Source organism: Meles meles, chromosome 15, assembly GCF_922984935.1.
Source record: "Meles meles chromosome 15, mMelMel3.1 paternal haplotype, whole genome shotgun sequence".
NCBI classification, from domain to species: domain Eukaryota; kingdom Metazoa; phylum Chordata; class Mammalia; order Carnivora; family Mustelidae; genus Meles; species Meles meles.
Genome location: NC_060080.1, coordinates 68,368,814 through 68,388,182, shown reverse-complemented (window position 1 = coordinate 68,388,182; position 19,369 = coordinate 68,368,814). Strand labels below are relative to the sequence as shown.

At 35.6% G+C, this 19,369-nt stretch overlaps 1 protein-coding gene across 5 annotated transcripts in view; it reads right to left on the bottom strand.

The window, feature by feature from the left end:
• PSME4 (proteasome activator subunit 4) overlaps positions 1 to 19,369 on the bottom strand; it is a 115,022-nt gene that overhangs the window by 42,698 nt on the left and 52,955 nt on the right. For 4 of the 5 annotated variants that reach the window (XM_045979071.1, XM_045979073.1, XM_045979074.1 and 1 more), the window contains 13 exons: positions 17,450 to 17,636; positions 16,181 to 16,270; positions 15,342 to 15,406; positions 14,718 to 14,868; positions 13,861 to 13,959; positions 13,590 to 13,659; positions 13,066 to 13,133; positions 11,789 to 12,004; positions 11,044 to 11,201; positions 9,018 to 9,113; positions 5,170 to 5,230; positions 3,142 to 3,194; positions 2,023 to 2,078 (listed from right to left, as the gene is read on the bottom strand). In XM_045979071.1, coding sequence (XP_045835027.1) covers positions 2,023 to 2,078; positions 3,142 to 3,194; positions 5,170 to 5,230; positions 9,018 to 9,113; positions 11,044 to 11,201; positions 11,789 to 12,004; positions 13,066 to 13,133; positions 13,590 to 13,659; positions 13,861 to 13,959; positions 14,718 to 14,868; positions 15,342 to 15,406; positions 16,181 to 16,270; positions 17,450 to 17,636 — 1,370 coding nt within the window. The remainder of the gene's footprint in view (positions 1 to 2,022; positions 2,079 to 3,141; positions 3,195 to 5,169; positions 5,231 to 9,017; positions 9,114 to 11,043; positions 11,202 to 11,788; positions 12,005 to 13,065; positions 13,134 to 13,589; positions 13,660 to 13,860; positions 13,960 to 14,717; positions 14,869 to 15,341; positions 15,407 to 16,180; positions 16,271 to 17,449; positions 17,637 to 19,369) is intronic. The other variant, XM_045979072.1, reaches the window with a different exon arrangement.

The following is a 19,369-nucleotide window of genomic DNA, read 5'->3' as shown; positions in this document are numbered from 1 at the left end:
AATTTCTAACTTTCTTGGCTATTCTTTTTTTTAAATTTTATTTATTTATTTCACACACAGAGAGAGAAATCACAAGTAGGCAGAGAGGCAGACAGAAAGAGAGGGGAAGCAGGCTCTCTGCTGAGCAGAGAGCCCGATGCGGGACTTGATCCCAGGACCCTGGGAGATCATGACCTGAGCTGAAGGCAGAGGCTTAACCCACTGAGCCACCCAGGCGCCTTTGGCTATTCTTTATATAAATAATTTTCCAATTTCTCCAAGGAAAGCAAAGATAGCTATGGCATAATTTTCATTTTATATGTGAAAAAGAGACTAGGAAAATTCTAACTACATATTACTTACTCCATTTTAACTTTTTAAAAAAATTATTTAAATTCAAAAATTATTTAAATTCATTAGTTAATATATAGTATATTAGTTTCAGAGGTGAAGTTCACTGATTCATCAGCTGTATATAACACCCAATGCTCATTACACCCTGTGCCCTCCTTAATGTCCATCACTCAGTTACTCCATCCCCCCATCACCCATCCTCCTCTAGCAACCCTCTTTGTTCCCTATAATTAAGAGTCTCTTATAGTTTGTCTCCCTTTCCGATGTTGTTTCATTTTTCCCTCCCTTCCCCATAATCCTCCTTTGTTTCTTAAATTCCACTTATGAGTGAAATCATATAATTCTTCTCTCTTGAGTCGTTTCGCTTAGCGTAATACCCTCTCTTCCATCCACATCATTGCAAATGGCAGGACTCCATTATTTTGTGGCTGAGTAAAATTCCATTGTGTGTGTCTTCCTTATTCATTCATCTGTCGATGGACATCTTGACTCGTCCCCAGTTTGGCTATCGTGGACACTGCTGCTCTAAACATTGGGGTGCAGGTACCCCTTCAGATCACTACATTTGTATCTTCGGGGTAAACACCTAGTAGTACAATTGCTGGGTCGTATTTTCAACTTTTTTTTTTTTTTTTAAGATTTTATCTATTTACTTGACAGAGAGAGACACAGCGAGAGAAGGAACAAGCAGGGGGAGTGGGAGAGGGGGAAGCAGGCTTCCCACCGAGCAGGGAGCCTGATGTGGGGCTCGATCCCAGGACCCTGGGATGCTTAATGACTGAGCCACCCAGGTGCCCTGATTTTTTTTTTTAAGATTTTATTTATTTATTTGACAAAGAGAGATCACAAGTAGGCAGAGAGGCAGGCAGAGAGAGAGGAAGGGAAGCAGGCTCCCTGCTGAGCAGAGAGCCCATGCAAAGCACTATCCCAGGACCCTGGGATCATGACCTGAGCCAAAGGCAGAGGCTTTAACCCACTTAGCCACCCAGGTGCCCCAGGAGCCCCTAATTTAACTTTTTGAAAAACCTCCATACTGTTTTGCAGAGTGGCTATATTAACTTTTTTTAATTCCTTACTTTAAATTCAATTTAGTTGATATATACTATATCATTAGTTACCAGAGTAGAATTTAATGACTCGGACGCCTGGGTGGCTGTGGGTTAGGCCTCTGCCTTTGGCTCAGTTGTGTTCTTGGGGTCCTGGGATAGAACCCCGCATCGCATCGGGCTCTCTGCTCAGCGGGGAGCCTGCTTCTCCCTCTCTCTCTGCCTCTGTCTACCTCTCTGCCTACTTGTGATCTCTCTCTCTGATAAAAAAATAAAATCTTAAAAAAAAAAAAAAAGAATTTAGTGACTCATCAGTTGCATATCACATCCAGTGCTCATTATATCAAATGCCCTCCTTAATGCCCATCACCCAATAACCCCTTCTCCCCACCTACCACCCCTCCAGCAACCCTCAGTTTGTTTCCTGGAGTTCAGGGTCTCTTATGATTTGCCTTCCTCTCTATTTTCATCTTATTTTATTTTATTTTACTTTCCCTTCCCCTATGTTCATCTATTTTGTTTCTTAAATTCCACGTATGAGTGAAATCATATGGTATTTATCTTTTTCTAACCATTTTAACCCTTAGAGAGTAACTGACAAAAACTGTCCATACAAGATTTACTCAGATTATAATTTACATACCATATTCAAGTCCAGTATACAACTTTGTCTCTTCCAAGGACACCATACTTGGTACCCTGTATAAAAACAAGAGTGCTTGCATTTATTAATAATATCAATAAGAAAGATTAAAGGGAAGTGTCATTGTTAGAATGTTTAAATCAAAACAAAGATGATGTTCTTTTAACAAACAAATTTCTCATCTTCAATACTTCAACTCTCTACTCTGTCCTTCTGAAGATTAATGTTATGTGTCAGTAAGGACAGTATTGTTCATCTTAAAGAAAATGTTAATTAAATTTGATGACTTTATGGGGGAAAATTCACCAGCCAAATAAACATAATAATGACGTTCAATATTCAAGTGTAAAAGCTTAAATCTGATGATAAACTCTTATATACATTTATACAAAGAAAAGTCAGTTTTATAATGGTATAATAAAGGTTAAAACTGGACACCAAAAACTCAAGTCAAATTTTATCATAAAATACATAGCAGACAAACTTCTTTAAATAATCATTACCTCTCCTCTAAAAGCCACCCAAACTGATCTCTCCTAACACCTACAGTTAAAATGCCATGACTTTCTTTTGAATATGATCAGATAAAAAAACACTGCATTTTCTAATTAAAGATCTGCCACAAAGAATTATATTAATAGAACCAGACCCAGCTAGTTAAACTCATTAAGCAATTAAAAGCCACTTTTAAGGTATGTAAGAACAGATTTTACTAGGGAATACAAACCTTTATATCTGAAATCTAAATTTTCTTCAATGAAAAATGTAATTTTCAACATTTCAAGATATAGTATCAATTCAACAACTTTTCTAAGAGGAAGAATATAGGCATAAATGCCAAGGAAACATGGGGTAAGCTTATCTAATACAAAGCTAATTAGTTATAAAAAGAAATTTTATAGTGACTGGTTACTCATCACTCATGAACTACATAGCACTTGTAATGAAGAAAAAACTATTTTTAAATCAACATACCCCCATTTATATTATATTTTCTTAAGTTGAATTAAGCAAGTTATCCCTATCTTAACATTTGGTAGATATGAATTCTTGGATTTCTCTAAATGGGTAATAATATTAAGATTACTAAACTGCCAATGATTTAACTATGTTCCTCACCATAATCTAGGACCTAGGATGGCAACGATACTGTCTCGTGTTTCAAACCAAGCCTACAGAGTACAAACAAAGAATGGTTATATTTTAGAATATAAAATACTGATTTGCTTTTCAGAGACTTTGAGGTTCAAATTTAAATTTGTAAAATTTGGTTTTCATTCTATAAAACTGCAGCCTTCGGCAACATCTTGCAAACTTGAGCATTCTGTAAAACTGTGTATGATTAATTAATATAGAAGTACCCAGAATCTAGTCAGTTAAAAATAAAATCAGATTCCTTTACAATGAACGTCAAGGAGTCTAACATCTCTACTGAAATTAGATTTTGCCACCAAAGAGGAAAAGACTATGCTTAAACAGTAACAAGCATAAAGCATAAGATTTTAACCCCCACCCACGCATCCTTCCTTCCCTATATAGCACAGGAAAAGGCTTGCCATGAGCTATCACATGAGAGTTGATGTCTCCTCACTGCAGCTGTAAACATCAGTAGTTGCGTGAAGAATGCTATTGTACCTTACCCAGTTCATGTTCTGAATTGTTTCCCTACTTAGACAAACTGAAAATTATCACTGATTCACAAGTATTTTAAAATATCTCAACCAATATGGGATTTTGAAGTACAAAATTGAAGTACAATATGGGATTTAAGAAGTACATTTAAATAAACCCAGCTTTGGCTTGCCTTTTGAAATGTGAACTAAAACACATCTTTCATATCTCAAGTGTACAAAAGGCGTCTAACGGGTAGACATATATTCCAGCTTTATTTGTTCTTATCCATCACAAAGTCCTTTTATGTTTATTTGTCTAAGACTCAGTTTTAATAGATCACTTCTTCTCTAACAATTTAATTAAACTCTCCTTGGACTGACAGGTTTTACACTAAATGTTTCTCAGCAAGCTTAAATACATAAACTAAATATTTCGTCTAGGCTTTAGAAGAATAATTTTCTAAAAGAAATCTGTATCCATTACCCGAGTAAGACTTTATGATTGTATCTTTTCGTGGCCACACTAAGTCCATGTGTGCTGCCCTACACTTTGATACTTAAAACTGCTTGTTGTCACTTTTGTTATGCACAGAATCTGAACTGAACATATTTAAAGTGCCATCAACATTTACAGATGTGAGTTCTGATTTAAAGCTACAGTAGCCATATACAGAATTTAAATCAAATACCATCACTGCCCCACTATAACTGAAATTCATTTTTCTCATTCCCTGGTACATTTTACAAACAGTAATAATTTGACCTCAAGAACTAAATAAAATTCTAACAATTCCTACACAACATATTTTAAATAATTCCATTTATATGAAAGCAAAGTTAAATCAGCTTCAAAGCACTAGACAGCACCAGGCCACCTAATTTATAACAATATGTGTTCAATATTTGTGCCACCAAAAAAAAAAAAAAGAAAGAAAAGAAAAAAAAAAGCCCTAGAAGTTTGACAGCTATGTTATTTATACCACTAGATGGCAATCTTCTCCAGATTTGATTAGAGCAGAACTATGAAAATAACCACTTGTGGGAGAGAAAGGACGGGGAAAAAGGAAGAAATGACTAATAACACAAAAACAAAATATACAATGCAAATCCAATATGCAAACGAAGGCTAGTGAACTGTCATGAAACTAGTGTAGTCAATACTTCTTGTCTACAGCTGGAAGAACAGCCTATACTTCCCAATAACCAACCCCCCGCCCCCAGAAGAAAGCAAACATAAAAGGTATAAAACCAAGCCACTAATACTAACATTTTGTTTTCCAATCAAGGTTACAAGTGTTTTCACAAGGAACAATTGGCCTATTTCTGTGTTCTGTTATCCAATTCAAACCTAGGCATCAATAATAGCTATAAACACAAATGAAAAACTGGCTCTTGCTCTACCGTGTGAACAAAAGGTTGCTAGGTTTAAAATTAACTCTGAGCATAAGAACTATTTCCATGTCTGACACACAAGCTTTAAAAAATCAATGAAAACAGTCAGAAGGTGAAATAAGGAGAAAACAGGGTTACTCACCGTGGAGTAGTAACTGTTTCCTTTTCTGTGTGCAGCTCCCCCAGCAGAGCTGGGTAGTTTCCTGGAGGTGCCAAGAGAGGTTAGCTAGCCCTGCCCCTCATCGCAGAACATCACATCCTTTCACATATTAATGAAATGGTCTCAACTCTTAGACCTTAACTATGAAGTTTTCTTTGCCTCAGAGGTTAGTATAAGCTGAGATCCTAAGAATGATTTTAACTAAGAATGGCTTAACAGATCTATCAGAGGAAAGGGGCACAAAGTAAAGAAGAAATATCGGAGATGAAAAATGATGACTCCTCTACCTTGAGTAACCCTGTTTTTATAGATGTTAGTTTTTTGCATCTTGTGATAGCTGGTTAGACCTAAAAGATTATAAAGAGTGGACTGCAAAAGGAGAAATTAATGACGATTTCAGGATTAAAGGCAAGTGTCCAAATTCCTGTATGACCCTGAAAAGACATAATCCAACTTCCACATCTATAAAGGTAGAACTAGGAGTGTAAACTATACCACACATATTTCTATTAAGTCATTAACTAAAGGTTCCAAAAGCAAAATGGAGAGGTTCCATTTTAAGATTAATTCAGCAACCTTGGTATCTGACAAAACTGCCAAAAAGTCAAATTGTACTGAAGAAATTTACACTTAATTACCCTCAAGGGACCCTAGTTTACCCCTCTGAAAACAGTAAAATTTATAATATATACAACAAGATATTTAGTAATCCTATATTGCCAAAGGCCAAAAAAAATACTATGAAGATACCATGAGGTTCATCATTACTTTCTACTTACGACAATCAACTCAGATATCTAAGTTTTTATATTTTGTCAGTCTCTAATACAATGCAGAGAAAATTGGTTTGCACATTTAGTAGCCATTTACCTGAACAATGGGATTCTAAGACTATGCCATATACTCTACTAGGAACTAAATTAGATTTTCTTACAGGAAAACTCAGAACTGAACCAAGTTTCCAGTTTCTCATTATTGCAATTTTCTAGAGGACAAATACTACTAATACATGTGCAAGGCAAAGTTAATAATGAAAGGTCTGACCAAAAAAATTAAGCAGCTAGAATATTTTTACTTAACTGAGATTTATATATAAGAAAAATATAAGACTAATTTTAAAGAAAACTGAGTTGCTACATGCTTCCAAAAACCGGTCTGGTATTTCAGAAAATACATACTATCCCACAATATCCCAGCCAAATTGTTTGTTATTAACAAGAGTGACTTCCTCAGGCACCTCAGGCATTACAATAATTAGTGAACTTGTCACAAGTATATGTTTCCTTTTCTCCCCCACCTGGTATATTTTACTCTATTTTTTATGGAGACCTGCTGCTAATAATCTCCAAGAATTATGCTACAGATATTCCTTCTTCACACTAGGATGGATGTATGATATGTTATCACAGAACAGTGGCACCACTGATTGAAATGACTTGATTAGTTTTGTCTTTTTTTTTTTTAAGTTTTATTTATTTAAGTAATCTCTGTACCCATGTGGGGCTTAAATTCACGACACCAAGGATCAAGAGTCACATGCTCCTCTGACTAAGCCAGCCAAGAACCCCCAATTAGCTTTTTCAAATCAATTTACATTTAGAAATCTTAACAACTATAGACCTATATTAAAATAAGCATTTCTGAATTTAATTTAAAAAGCTAACTTTATTTTATGATACTTTAGTAAGAACTAATTTGCTACCTGCAAAAAAAGTTGAGATTTATATAAAGAAAATGTAAATATAAGTTAAGATTTCAGATGAAGGAGGTATCAGTTAGAAACTGGTTTTAAAGGAAGGGATTCTGGTAAGAATTATTTAAAAGTCCAGGAAAGACTTTTTAAACCCTCTCTTTGACGATTCAAAGGCAAAGGGCTGCTCATTAATCTCTGATTCTACTTCATATAATCATTATCCCTGCCTAGATGTAACTATATAAAAAGAGTCCTAAAAATGTGTATTGTTCAATGATTAAAACAACTGAAGTTTTCGTTCTGTATTTATTATGCATTATTAAATACACCAGAAAACATTTCATATTTATACTTGTAAATTATTAAAATATATTAACTTTATATATTTATAGTGAATGTAATTTTGTATTACCTCATTATGTCTTATTACATTAAATTTTCACCCTAAAAGTGAAAATTCTGAAACACAAAACTTTTCAGTCTAAATTACCTTTCTTTCTCAACTTTTCTGGGAAAAACCTACAAAGGATACTCAGGATCAATTTTAAAGCTAATAACGTCCATTCATAAAATATTTGTAACACCATATTCTTTTCCTTATTTACAAACCTAACTGGTTTCATCATAACCAATTATAAGGAACTTTTGTCCCAATGCACTTTTATTTCAAAGGGATAAAGACCTTGTTTCAGCTTGCTAGTGTAGGGCACGTGGCATAAACATTAAATATGTTCATAGTAAAGAATTGCACCAGAAACCTCTCTGCCTCCTGAGGGGACCCTGCAGCTGTGCGTCCTAAGGATCACTTAAAACTAAACATCTTCTAATCATATATACAGAAGACACATCCTTTCGCTCTTAATGGATTAAATTCCCAAAACTCCATTGTTAACATGTTCAAGCAGAACTAAATTTACTGATGTAATAGATCTGTTACGTACAAAAGAGGTTTTCAGCATGCCATAAGAATTCAATTCCCACCATATTATACACTGTTAAGATCATTAGGAAAATCAAAACCATTTTTGTGAGTCTCTCATTTTTAAATAATGTTTAAAATCAACCTCTCTTAAAAAAGATGAATTTTGGTAAAATTGCCTCTAAATCAAACTATAATACTGATGAAAACCAAAAGTGCTTTCAAAGAACTCAGCAAATTCCTAGACAAACTTAAAACAGATTTCCTTACCTGAGATGACCCTACTTCTCCCTTTCAAATCTAACAAGCAATCTAAAGTTCAATGCCTAGGAACAGGTTTTAGAGTGAAGTAAGTAGGAACCAGGAGAAAGTATGACCCCAAACAATGATTATACAAAATATGGAAAAGACAAGCAAGCCACATTTTAAAACCACTCCTTGAAGTTTTTAAGATTTTTGTTGCAAATCAACAAATAATTCTTCCCTTTGTGTTTTTTGAGGGGGCAGGGGTTACACTTCCTCGTTTTTATGTGATTTTCATGAACTTGCTCAGCAATGAGATGTTGATGTCGAGAGAAAACGATCTGAGGTAGTATACTGAAACTAGGCCTGCAACTAGCATCTCACTACTAAGTAAGTTGAGCTCACATTACACATTGCTGATTTCATTTAAGCTCAATTTTTTCCAACTTAAATGACCGCACTGACAATGGACCACATCAAGGCATTCATTCAAAACTGTAAGTCTGAAAAGCACTTAAGTTGTGAACTTAAGTTCATAAAAACAATGTAGTACAATTTTAAAGCTCAAAATAACACAACAAATTTTTATGTAAAAACACTCAGATTTTTCCTATAAAATCCCTAATGAACACTGATTGCAGACCAAAAAAAAAAAAAAGATTTTTTTTTCTTGTTTTAAAAAAGAGCACTTATCTTAACTCAGAAACTAGAGGATAAACTTAATATTGATATTTTTAAACTGATTAACATTCAAAATTATCCTATCCTGGTACCATATGAAAATCAGGTTAAAGCCTTACAGTTTATAGACCTATATTCTGTCTCAGGTATTTTTGGTCTAATAATGACCAAAAGGTTAAAGTGATACAGAAAGAACACCAATAATAAAACCAGTGACTCATTATGTGACTAAGACTTAAAATACATGCCAAATGGCAAAACAGCAAAATATGTAAAGTAGTTATTTTTACTTACAAGTTAGTAACTGGCTCTCCTTTCAATGGAGGTAGGAGGTTTCCTGAGCCAATTAAACAGTTGTGCACTATAGTTAGACTCTGTAGAACATCATCTCTGGAAAAGATAAAGGTATTTTCATATTTTAGGAGACTCCAAATTGCTGTCTAACAAAAGGCTTTGGAGAGTCTAGGGTGAAGTACAAGAACCTTAAGTGGGGATATACAAAATTAAGGCCAAGAAATGGCAAATGTTTTCAGTTTACCCACTTAATAATACAAGGTAATCAACAGTGTTTATATTGGTAATATAGTACAGACCTACTCAGGATTAAATAGGTCCTAAATAATCAGAAACAATGGCAACTGACTGCCTCTGTGAATCAGTTCTGAATGTCATCACCTATGTACCCAAAGATCGCTGCCAGTAACAAAAAGGGAAAACAGTATTACAGAAGCTCTTCCAGCATACTCTAACTTTTAAAAAATGGACAGTTAGGGGTGCCTGGGTGGCTCAGTGGGTTAAAGCCTCTGCCTTGAGCTCGGGTCATGATCTCAGGGTCCTGGGATCGGGCCCCACATCGGGCTCTCTGCTCAGCGGGAGCCTGCTTCCCCTTCTCTCTCTGCCTGCCTCTTTGCCTACTTGTGATCTCTCTCTGTCAAAATAATAAAAATAAAATTAAATAAATAAATAAAGGACTAGTTAAACATTTACTCCAAAAAGCCGTTCAGACATCATCAGTCATACTTCTTTCCTTCTCCAAACCATTCCTACTGATTTTGCTTATTAAAATTTCCTGGTATTTCACACATTGTAATTTTCTTACTATTATTTTAGGAATGACCAAAGAGTCAAACTATAAAAGTCAAATGATCTTATAACTATTTTTTGTTAAAGCTTCTTAGGAAAGAAAAAAAAGCTCACAGAAATATTTCACTAATTTTTCATTATTAATATAATGAAATATATATTATATATAATATATATAATATAATGAGGGGCGCCTGGGTGGCTCAGTGGGTTAAGCCTCTGCCTTTGGCTCAGGGCATGATCCCAGAGTCCTGGGATCAAGCCCCACATCGGGCTCTCTGCTCTGTAGGGAGCCTGCTTCCTCCTCTCTCTCTGCCTGCCTCTCTGCCTAGTTGTGATTTCTCTCTGTCAAATAAATAAAATATTTTAAAAATTTAAAAAATATATATATAATATAATGAAACATAAAATATATTTTTATTATATTATATATATTATATATTTATTATTATATTATTATATATAATAATATTTATTATATATACTATTATGTTAATATATTATATATAATAATATTTATTATATATTTATTTTATATTATATAACAATTATATAATAATATTTATATATAATATATTATATATAATATATTATTGTATATTATACATTATATATAATAATTATTCTTTTTATATTTATTTATTATATATAAATATATTATATATATTTCATTATATTATTTCATTTTCAATATTTCATTAATATTTCATTAATGTCAATAATATGAATTACAAAAACAAACAAAAAAACCCCCAAAATCTAATCTGAATCTAAAAAACAAGCATTTCCATATACCTCCCAAAAGATGCACAAGTCAAACTGCTAAGCAAAAGTCACAAAAAGCAAACAAAAATGAGTTTTTCTATTTAAAAGGTTTAAAAAAAATTTTTTTTTAAGATTTTATTTATTTATTTGACAGAGAGAGATCACAACTAGGCACAGAGGCAGGCAGAGAGAAAGGGGGAAGTAGGCTCTCTGCTGAGCAGAGAGCCCGATGCAGGGCTTGATCCCAGGACCCTGGGATCATGCCCTGAGCCAAAGGCAGAGGCTTAACCCACTGAGCCACTCAGGTGCCCCTGAAAGGTTTAAATATTATGACAAAATTTGTTACACACCATATTAAATGGTTTTTAAATTATATGTATGGCAGATAAAAACAAACACCGAAAATGAATACATCAGATATGGCAAAGAGAAAGGGAAAGACAACACTAAGTGATTATGAAAGCAAACTAACCTAGACATTTCAAGTTCTCCGTCACCACAGTGCTGGAGTTTGATGAGCTCAGGCTGAAGAAAAGAGTCCAACAGATAGAAGGCAAAAGCCACTTCTTCTGAAGAAGGAACATGCCACTGGATGCCCAGATTCCACAAGTCCCCTGGTTTACCCCAGTCCTACAAAAGAACAGCATTTGTTCAGCAAGCTGTGAAACTGGAGAAAAAAACAAATAAATGTATACATGTAACTTAAAAGGTCTTCCAGGAAGAGGCGCCTGGGTGGCTCAGTTGGTTGTGCTCTCTCAGGGTTATGAGATCGAGTCCCAGAGCTGGACAAAGAGCCAGCTTAAGATTCCCTCTCTGATCCTCCCCACCTTTTCTCCCTCTCTCTCTACAAAAGAGGCACAAAACTCACTACCCCTTCATTATCACTCCAGAAAAGTCTCCTGGAAGAGCCACTCAAATATGAGTTTACTTAAGAGTCACAGTAAGCTTATCAAGTTACTGAGTTTCCCAATAAAATCATATGGAATATACAAGTTACATACAGCATACCAACCTGATTCATAGCCCAACAGAAAAGAAAAAAACTAGGCTGCTTCTGTGCTGTGTTACACTTGCCAAGTTTAAAACATTCCAGTAATTTTAATGATCTACTTCAAAAATAAAAAAGTGACCCAACACGGAAGAAAAAAAACCCACTCTGGATCCTTAGAAAAATAACCCAGTATGTACTTGGATTCTTAATTATTGAAAATGCTTGCCTTAATGGGAAAGTATTCGGAAGGAGGCTTGTCAAAGCCTCCCGGCACACTGCAGTACTCTGTCGGGTAGATAAGGGTAGTAGAGCGAAGGAGGTGATGCAGAAGATTACAAGACAGAGTGTAACCCTGCTTACAGGTTAGACGGAGGGTTCTTTGAAGAATCTTTACAAGTTGCTCCTTATAAAGAAGCAACTTCTTCCCATCCACTCGAGTAATCTAAAAGAGGAAGAAAATGGTTGAAGACATTTTGGTGAAAAGATTAAGAATCAATAACCAATGCCACAGACAATGTTTAGCTACTAGTCTAAAACAGTAACAGTGTCTCTTAAAATGACTTCAATTAATTTTAGAATTGTCATTTTAACTATATTCGTACAATTCTTTCTCAAGATCAAAACAAATTCTCTGAATTCAGGCCCTCATATGCCACAGTACCATCCTTTTCAAACAATCTATTTCCTCAAAGAGACAAAATTAACTTTTGGTGAGCCAACCCATAAAGGAAAATGAAGTTTGACTGACAGCTCAACTTATGGAGAGAGAGAGAAAAAAAATCGGGAGAAGAAAAAAAGGAACTGCCAAATCTGATGAGATTTTCAAGTAATGAGTTACTAATATCAGAATTAATCAGTAAAAAGTACTTCGCTGCTCATGAAGCCATCAACAATTATCAGACTCGCTTGATACCAAGAAAATGCCATTATCTTACTTTTTGTAGCTGTATCAAGAAAATCTAAAACTGAGAACTTTTCAGTATCAGGGTGCCTGGTTGGCTGTCAGTAGAGCATGCAACTCTTAATCATGGGGTCATGAGTTCAAGCCCCACACAGGGTGGAGAGATTACTCAAATAAATAAATAAATAAATCTCTGGGGTGCCTGGGTGGCTCAGTTGGTTAAACATCCAAACTCTTGATCGCTGGGTTGGAGCTCAGGCCCTGCACTGGGCTCCATGCTAAGCATGGAGCCTACTTAAAAACAAACAAACAAATATGGGGCACCAGGGTGGCTCAGTCAATTAAGTGTTTGCTTTCATCTCAGGTCATGATCCTGGGGTCTTGGGAGTGACTGTGTCAGGCTCCCTGCTTCTCCCCCTCCCTTTACCCCCATCCCACTTGCATTCACTTATGCTCTTTCTCTCTCTCCAAATAAATGGTAAACAAAAATCTTAAAAACAAAAACCAGACTTTTCATATTTTTTAAAGTCAATTTAAAAATATTCTAAAACCAAATCATCTTCACAGTAATATTTCCTTATTACTACAAAGATTTACAATACCTCAGACAAAAGTTGAAGATTCCACAGCAACTCCTTATCTAGCTCTTCTTCATTTAATACATCATCATCTAAAAAAGGCAAAAGAGTATGAGGGAAAAAGAACGACACATCTAACTAAATGCATCATTTTCAAATATTTGTCTTCAGTATCTCTAATTGCTAAGAAAAGTCTCATTCCTTTTTCATGAAGCTAAACTTGCTCCAGAGGAGGTGAAAATTGCATTTTCAAGAAAATAAACACATCAAATCAGAGCACCTGCTCCTCCACATCTCACAAATTGACTGATATTTTCTTATGGCCACCTCTACACGGTTCCTGCATGCAGGAAAATGCTAACTTAATAAAGTAAAATTTCTAAGCTGTCACCTGGATGATACCTTAATTCAAATAATTCCCACCACAAACTACAAAATTAAATACTGTATAGCTTATAGAATCTATTTTCACCCCCAGAGTTCTAGAAACAAAAAAAAAATTTTCTTACCTAAAATTATAAATACAGAATAATAACCTTATGACTTACTCATTGTAAGCTGAGTTATAACACTGCAGCAGTGAGGAACAAATAACTTCAAAGACTCTTCTGGGCAGCACTGAAAACACATTTGTGTAAGTAAGTTTTTGGAAGGCCAGTCACAAAGTATACCCTGACACTATTTTCAGAGGCAAATAAGGGTTGTAATTTGCTATTGAAACAATGTTTTAAGTATAACAAGCATGTATAAAATAATTAACCACATAAACCTGTTGGTTACTGACTCATTAATTCATCAGTCCAAAAACCCCAAACTCACCTTTACAGCAGCACGGCACATGTCTGCCACCATGCGGCCTGCTACTCTTGTTTCAAATATATGCGAAATAGAAAAATTAAAAACCTTCTGAAGGGCCACCTGTTAAGATATTTAAGAAATGAAAAGGTCTTATCAGCAATTTTAAAAAAGATTTTATTTATTTATTTGACATACAGAGAGAGATCTTAAGTAGGCAGAGAGTCAGGCAGAGAGAGAGGAAGCAGGCTCCCTGCTGAGCAGAGAGCCCGATGCAGGGCTCGATCCCAGGACCCTGGGATCATGACCTGAGCCGAAGTCAGAGGCTCAACCCACTGAGCCACCCAGGCGCCCCTCTGCTTACATTTTCATCCACTGATAAAATTTTATAATTTCGTTTTATGTGCATTTAATATGTATTGTTAACTCACTAACATGGAACTCAGCCAACAGCACTATAACTCATGCCTGAATAAAGCTTATCTAAAACATGTTACTTTCGGGCGCCTGGGTTACTTTAGTGCCTGGCACTTAAAAGACACAAAAGCATGATTCCATCAGAGCTGAAACAAGAAGGCAGAGCGTTACCTTATTCCACCTCAGCCGAACATGTGTAACTCACGTTTTTTTTACCATATTTACACATCTACACAAGAGCACCACGAGTACTGATTTGGGGATTACAAATAAATTTTAGCAAGCAGATGAATTCGCAAATATGAAATTTGCGAATATAATGAGAATCCACTGTTTATCTTTCTCAAAATTTAATATGAGAAAAAGGATAAATGGTATAATACCTAAAGTAACTTCAGTTTTTAAAACACACAAATAAACCTACAAGACTGGGATTTAATTTTTTGTAGCAATGCGACTCTTACCATAAATATTTCTTTGGAACATTGTGTGAGGATTGTACTAAATGTAGAAGACAGACCTAATTCGACCAAACTCTCCAAGTGAGTCATTTTCTCAGTTTCCGTCTCTTCTCTTGTTTGCTCCAATGTGCTACTTTCTATAAGTCCAAAACATCTAAACAATCCAAAGAAAGTATAAGTTTAGCAACTAAAAACTAGTTTCATGTTTTTGATGATTACATAAGTCTTCACTGTCATGACTATTCAAGTGATAGCTATTCCACCATTTGGGCATGGCTCACTATCAACTGTCTTCTTTTTTTTTTAAAAGATTTTATTTATTTATTTGACAGAGAGAGATCACAAGTAGATAGAGAGACAGCCAGAGAGAGAGAGAGGGAGAGGGAAGCAGGCTCCCCGCTGAGCAGAGAGCCCGATGCGGGACTCGATCCCAGGACCCCGAGATCATGACCTGAGCCAAAGGCAGCGGCTTAACCCACTGAGCCACCCAGGCGCCCTATCGATTGTCTTCTTATAAATTCAGGTGTTCAGTCCTGAGACAGTGGCTATGTACAGGCTGCAAGTTGCTGGGACACGACAGTCATCTCTGAATATCTAATAAAGGGCAGGTCTGGGGTACATACTCACCGGTCCATAAACTGTAAGACAAAATCTTCAAATTCAGCTGTGGCTGAACAAAGTTCTCGTTCCACCTATGACATTTCAATGTGGAGAAAAATTAAACATAGTCCTTGAATTTTTCTCATGACTATTAAAACTCAATTATTGTCTATAGAATAGATTTAACACTCTATTATTGGACTGAGTATGGTAAGAAAGAGCACCATAACTGTGCATCAATTTAGAGTAACTCAATCTACTACTTTCCAGGAACCAAAGTAAGAACTAATTAACATATTTTATAAGGGCCAAAACCAGAAGTCAAACAGCCATCTTTATCAACTATGGTTTTCAAGTTTCTGGTGTATGTATACAATAGGATTCTCTCCAACTACCTGAACATCCAAACAACAAAAGTAGAAACATGCTTACAATAAAGGAAACAGTTCTAAAAGAACCAGTCTGTAATGAAGAAAATGTCTGTTCATTAGGTATCAATCCTCTCAATGAATTTATTCCTAAATTCAAAAAACCAGAAAAACCAAAACCAAACCAAATCAACCAACCAACCAACCAACAAAAACCCACCACTATCTCCACTTAACAAAAAATTAAAAGTGACAAAAATGTAAATACACCTCTAGATATCACTTGTTTACAAAAATTACCTATTTTTGACCTATATTCTTTGGTGGGCGCTCTGCCAGACTATCTTACCAATGACCTGGTCCTCTATTTGTATCATTTTAGTCACGAAAGAGTCATTTTAAACTACTAGTATTTAAACTATCAAATATTACTATGCATTTACAATAAGAGTTACAACTCAGTTAACCAATCCTTTTACAAGTAGAAAGCATCCTTACTTCTGTGAGGTCATTTCTTTCTTGTAGTACAGATGAACAATCTACTAAAGGCACCAGAGTGGAAAATGTTGCTATAAACTGGAATGTGATCTGTGGGAAGATGCAAAAAAATTTTAACAATAATTATATAACTATAGTTCAAAAATACAAGCACACCATAAGCTACAATAAAGTACCCAAATGAATTATTATTTTTTTTATAAAGCTTTTTTCCCTTTAATTTTATTTACTTATTTGGCAGAGAAAGAGAGAGATCACAAGGAAGCAGAGAGGCAGGCAGAGAGAGAGGGGGAAGCAGGCTCCCTGCTGAGCAGAGAGCCCGATGCGGGGTTCGATCCCAGGACCCTGAGATTGTGATCTGAGTGAGCCAAAAGCAGAGGCTTAACCCACTGAGCCATCCAGGCGCTCCCCAAATAAATTATTTTGAGGGAAATCCCACAGTAGTCTTTCTGGAAATTTTTCACCTAGAATTGAGTATTTTTTTTTTTTTTTTTTTTTTTTTTTTTAGATTTTATTTATTTATTTGACAGACAGAGATCACAAGTAGGCAGAGAGGCAGGCAGAGAGAGAGGAGGGGAAGCAGGCTCCCTGCTGAGCAGAGAGCCCGATGCAGGGCTCGATCCCAGGACCCTGGGAACATGACCTGAGCCGAAAGCAGAGGCTTTAACCCACTGAGCCACCCAGGCGCCCCTAGAATTGAGTATTTTAAGGCTCCTCATAATTAAGCAGCTGTTACTTTAGTAATGAAGTTATACTAAGTTTATTTTCATAGTTATTTATTAGGTTTAAGCACAACATTCTCCAACCTTTTGTCAATGAAAAGTTACTTCCCCCCCCACCTTAAGATGTAACATTAGCAGAATACACTGAAGCAAAAGCAAGAGATTGGGCAAGAGGGAAGGTGAGCAATTCTTAAGTCAAGAGACATGTGTATAAAACAGGACCTGGCATTTTGCACCCAGCAGCTTTTATCATGCCTCCTGTCACCAGTGTAGACAGAGGGAAGTACAAATGATCATATGCTAAGATTTTTAAGGTTTTTGCTCAAGGAAAATAGTAAATATATAACGAGCTTCAAAAATATCTTACGATCATTAAACATATCCAGGTTATGGCAAATTACTTACAAAGGATGACATATAGATCAACTAACCATCCACTAGCAAATTTACATTGAATGATGTTCTAAAAAGTCTGAACAAAACCTGAAAGAATGCCTATTCACACAATTAGAACTCAGACACAAAACAGAATAATAAATATGCTTACCATGCATTTACTAAAGTCATTTGGATCCACCCCAGGCAATGCTCTCATCAACAGAGGTAGCATGTGTGTTGGACCTTCAGGAAACCACTTGCCCCCTGATACCAAACTTCGGGCTACTCCAATTACACAACTTAAAGTAGCTGTCAGCTGGTGAGGTTCTGTTAAAGTCTCTAGTGCAGGATACGTTCTACAGTTTAAAACACAATTAAAAAACAAAAACCAAAAAACAGTTCCATTATAAACATGCACAATACATTAAATCTACCAAATTCATAAACTGCCTGTTAGCCTTAAGGCTGGTAGCTAGCAGAATATTTTGAACGAATACCTGGTTTCGAGGCTAACAAAATCACACACATAAAGGAAAGGCACGAGTTTCCCCAACCCCCATCCCCTCACCACCTTTCTCCACGCAAACTCCACAGTGAAAAAGAACATGAACTGGCAGATTTTGCATTATTTCAGCCATCTGAATCCACATCCACATTCCAATAACTGATTCTAATCTGATGGTCAGCAATTATTAGAAATCAGGAGGAACAAGTGGCAACCATCCTATTCTTCCCTTTTACAGGAAAAACAATCTTTACTAAAATGCTGAAATTTCCCCTATTTTACACTTTAGAAAATATTGATATTTTCAAATTAGACATCAGCTCTAGAAACATATGCGAAGATTCCTGATTTAATAAACAAGGGAGAATAATACAAATACAATCTTTGATCACCAAGTAAGACAAGAACATTCACACAGCAATTTCATTTTTAAGAATCTGTTCTATAGGAAGAAAAAAATCTAAAATGTAGTCATTTAAAGTTTCTCTTATGCAGAAAAAATAAGGGAAATTTCATTTTAAGTAGGAAAAAAAAAGAGTATTTATAATCACAATTAAAAAAAAACAACTAAGCTTAGGCTTTAGAAGGTAAAGAAAGCAAACCAGCTCTTTAACAGAGGCTGTCCTTAGGAGATACAAATTCAGGACCTAAAATTTATTTTCTCCATTTTTATCTTTTAAAGGACTTTTGCTTTTTTTTTTTTTTTTTTTTTAAGAAGAGAGAGAGAGCACAGGCACACAGGGGAAAGGCAGAGGGGGAGGGAAAGGGGGGAGAGGGAGGGACAGAAAGAGAGCAAGAGCGAGAGCGAGAGAGAGGAGAGACAGAGAGAATCTTAAGCAGGCTCCCCACCAAGGAGAAAGGCTAAGGCAGGGCTCCATCTTATGACCCTGAGATCGTGACCTGAGTCAGACTCTTAACTGATGGAGCCACCTTGGTGCCCCCAAAGGACTTTTGCTTTCATAAAGAGAAAAAAAGCCTTCAAAATACTTCTCTTGGCCAAGCATGTATCATTTAATATGCTATTAAATTTGTCCCGAAATTGAAAACTAAAGAAAAACATAATAGATAATTTTACTTGTATTTATTTTTTTAATTTAACTTCATTTAAATTCAATTGAGTAACATACAGTGTATTATTAGTGTCAGAGGTAGAGTTCATGATTCATCATTTACTTGTCTTTGTAAGCTTTGTTTCTTCTACTAAAAATATACCTCTCTATTCATAATTTGTCAGCTGGAAAACATTAAAATAAGGCAAAACAAAGGGAAAGCCAAGAATTACGAAAACACTCCAATCTTCAAAATTTTAACTATGCAAGAAAATGAAGTCCCTCCTTAGAGTCAAGTCTCTCCTCAACAAGCAACGTCAAGGGACGTGCCACTGAACTGTTAGCTTCTGCTACCACATGAAGGCCAAAGAGCAAAGAATACTGGGGGTTCAGACCATAGAAACTGCCTAACTTCCCCATTTCATTTCCTAATTATCTGCGCTGGAAGAGTTTCTGTACCCACAAAGTGCACACAGAAAGGGAGAGGTTTGGAAAATGATGTACAGCTTAACTTGAGTATTTATGGCAATGAGGA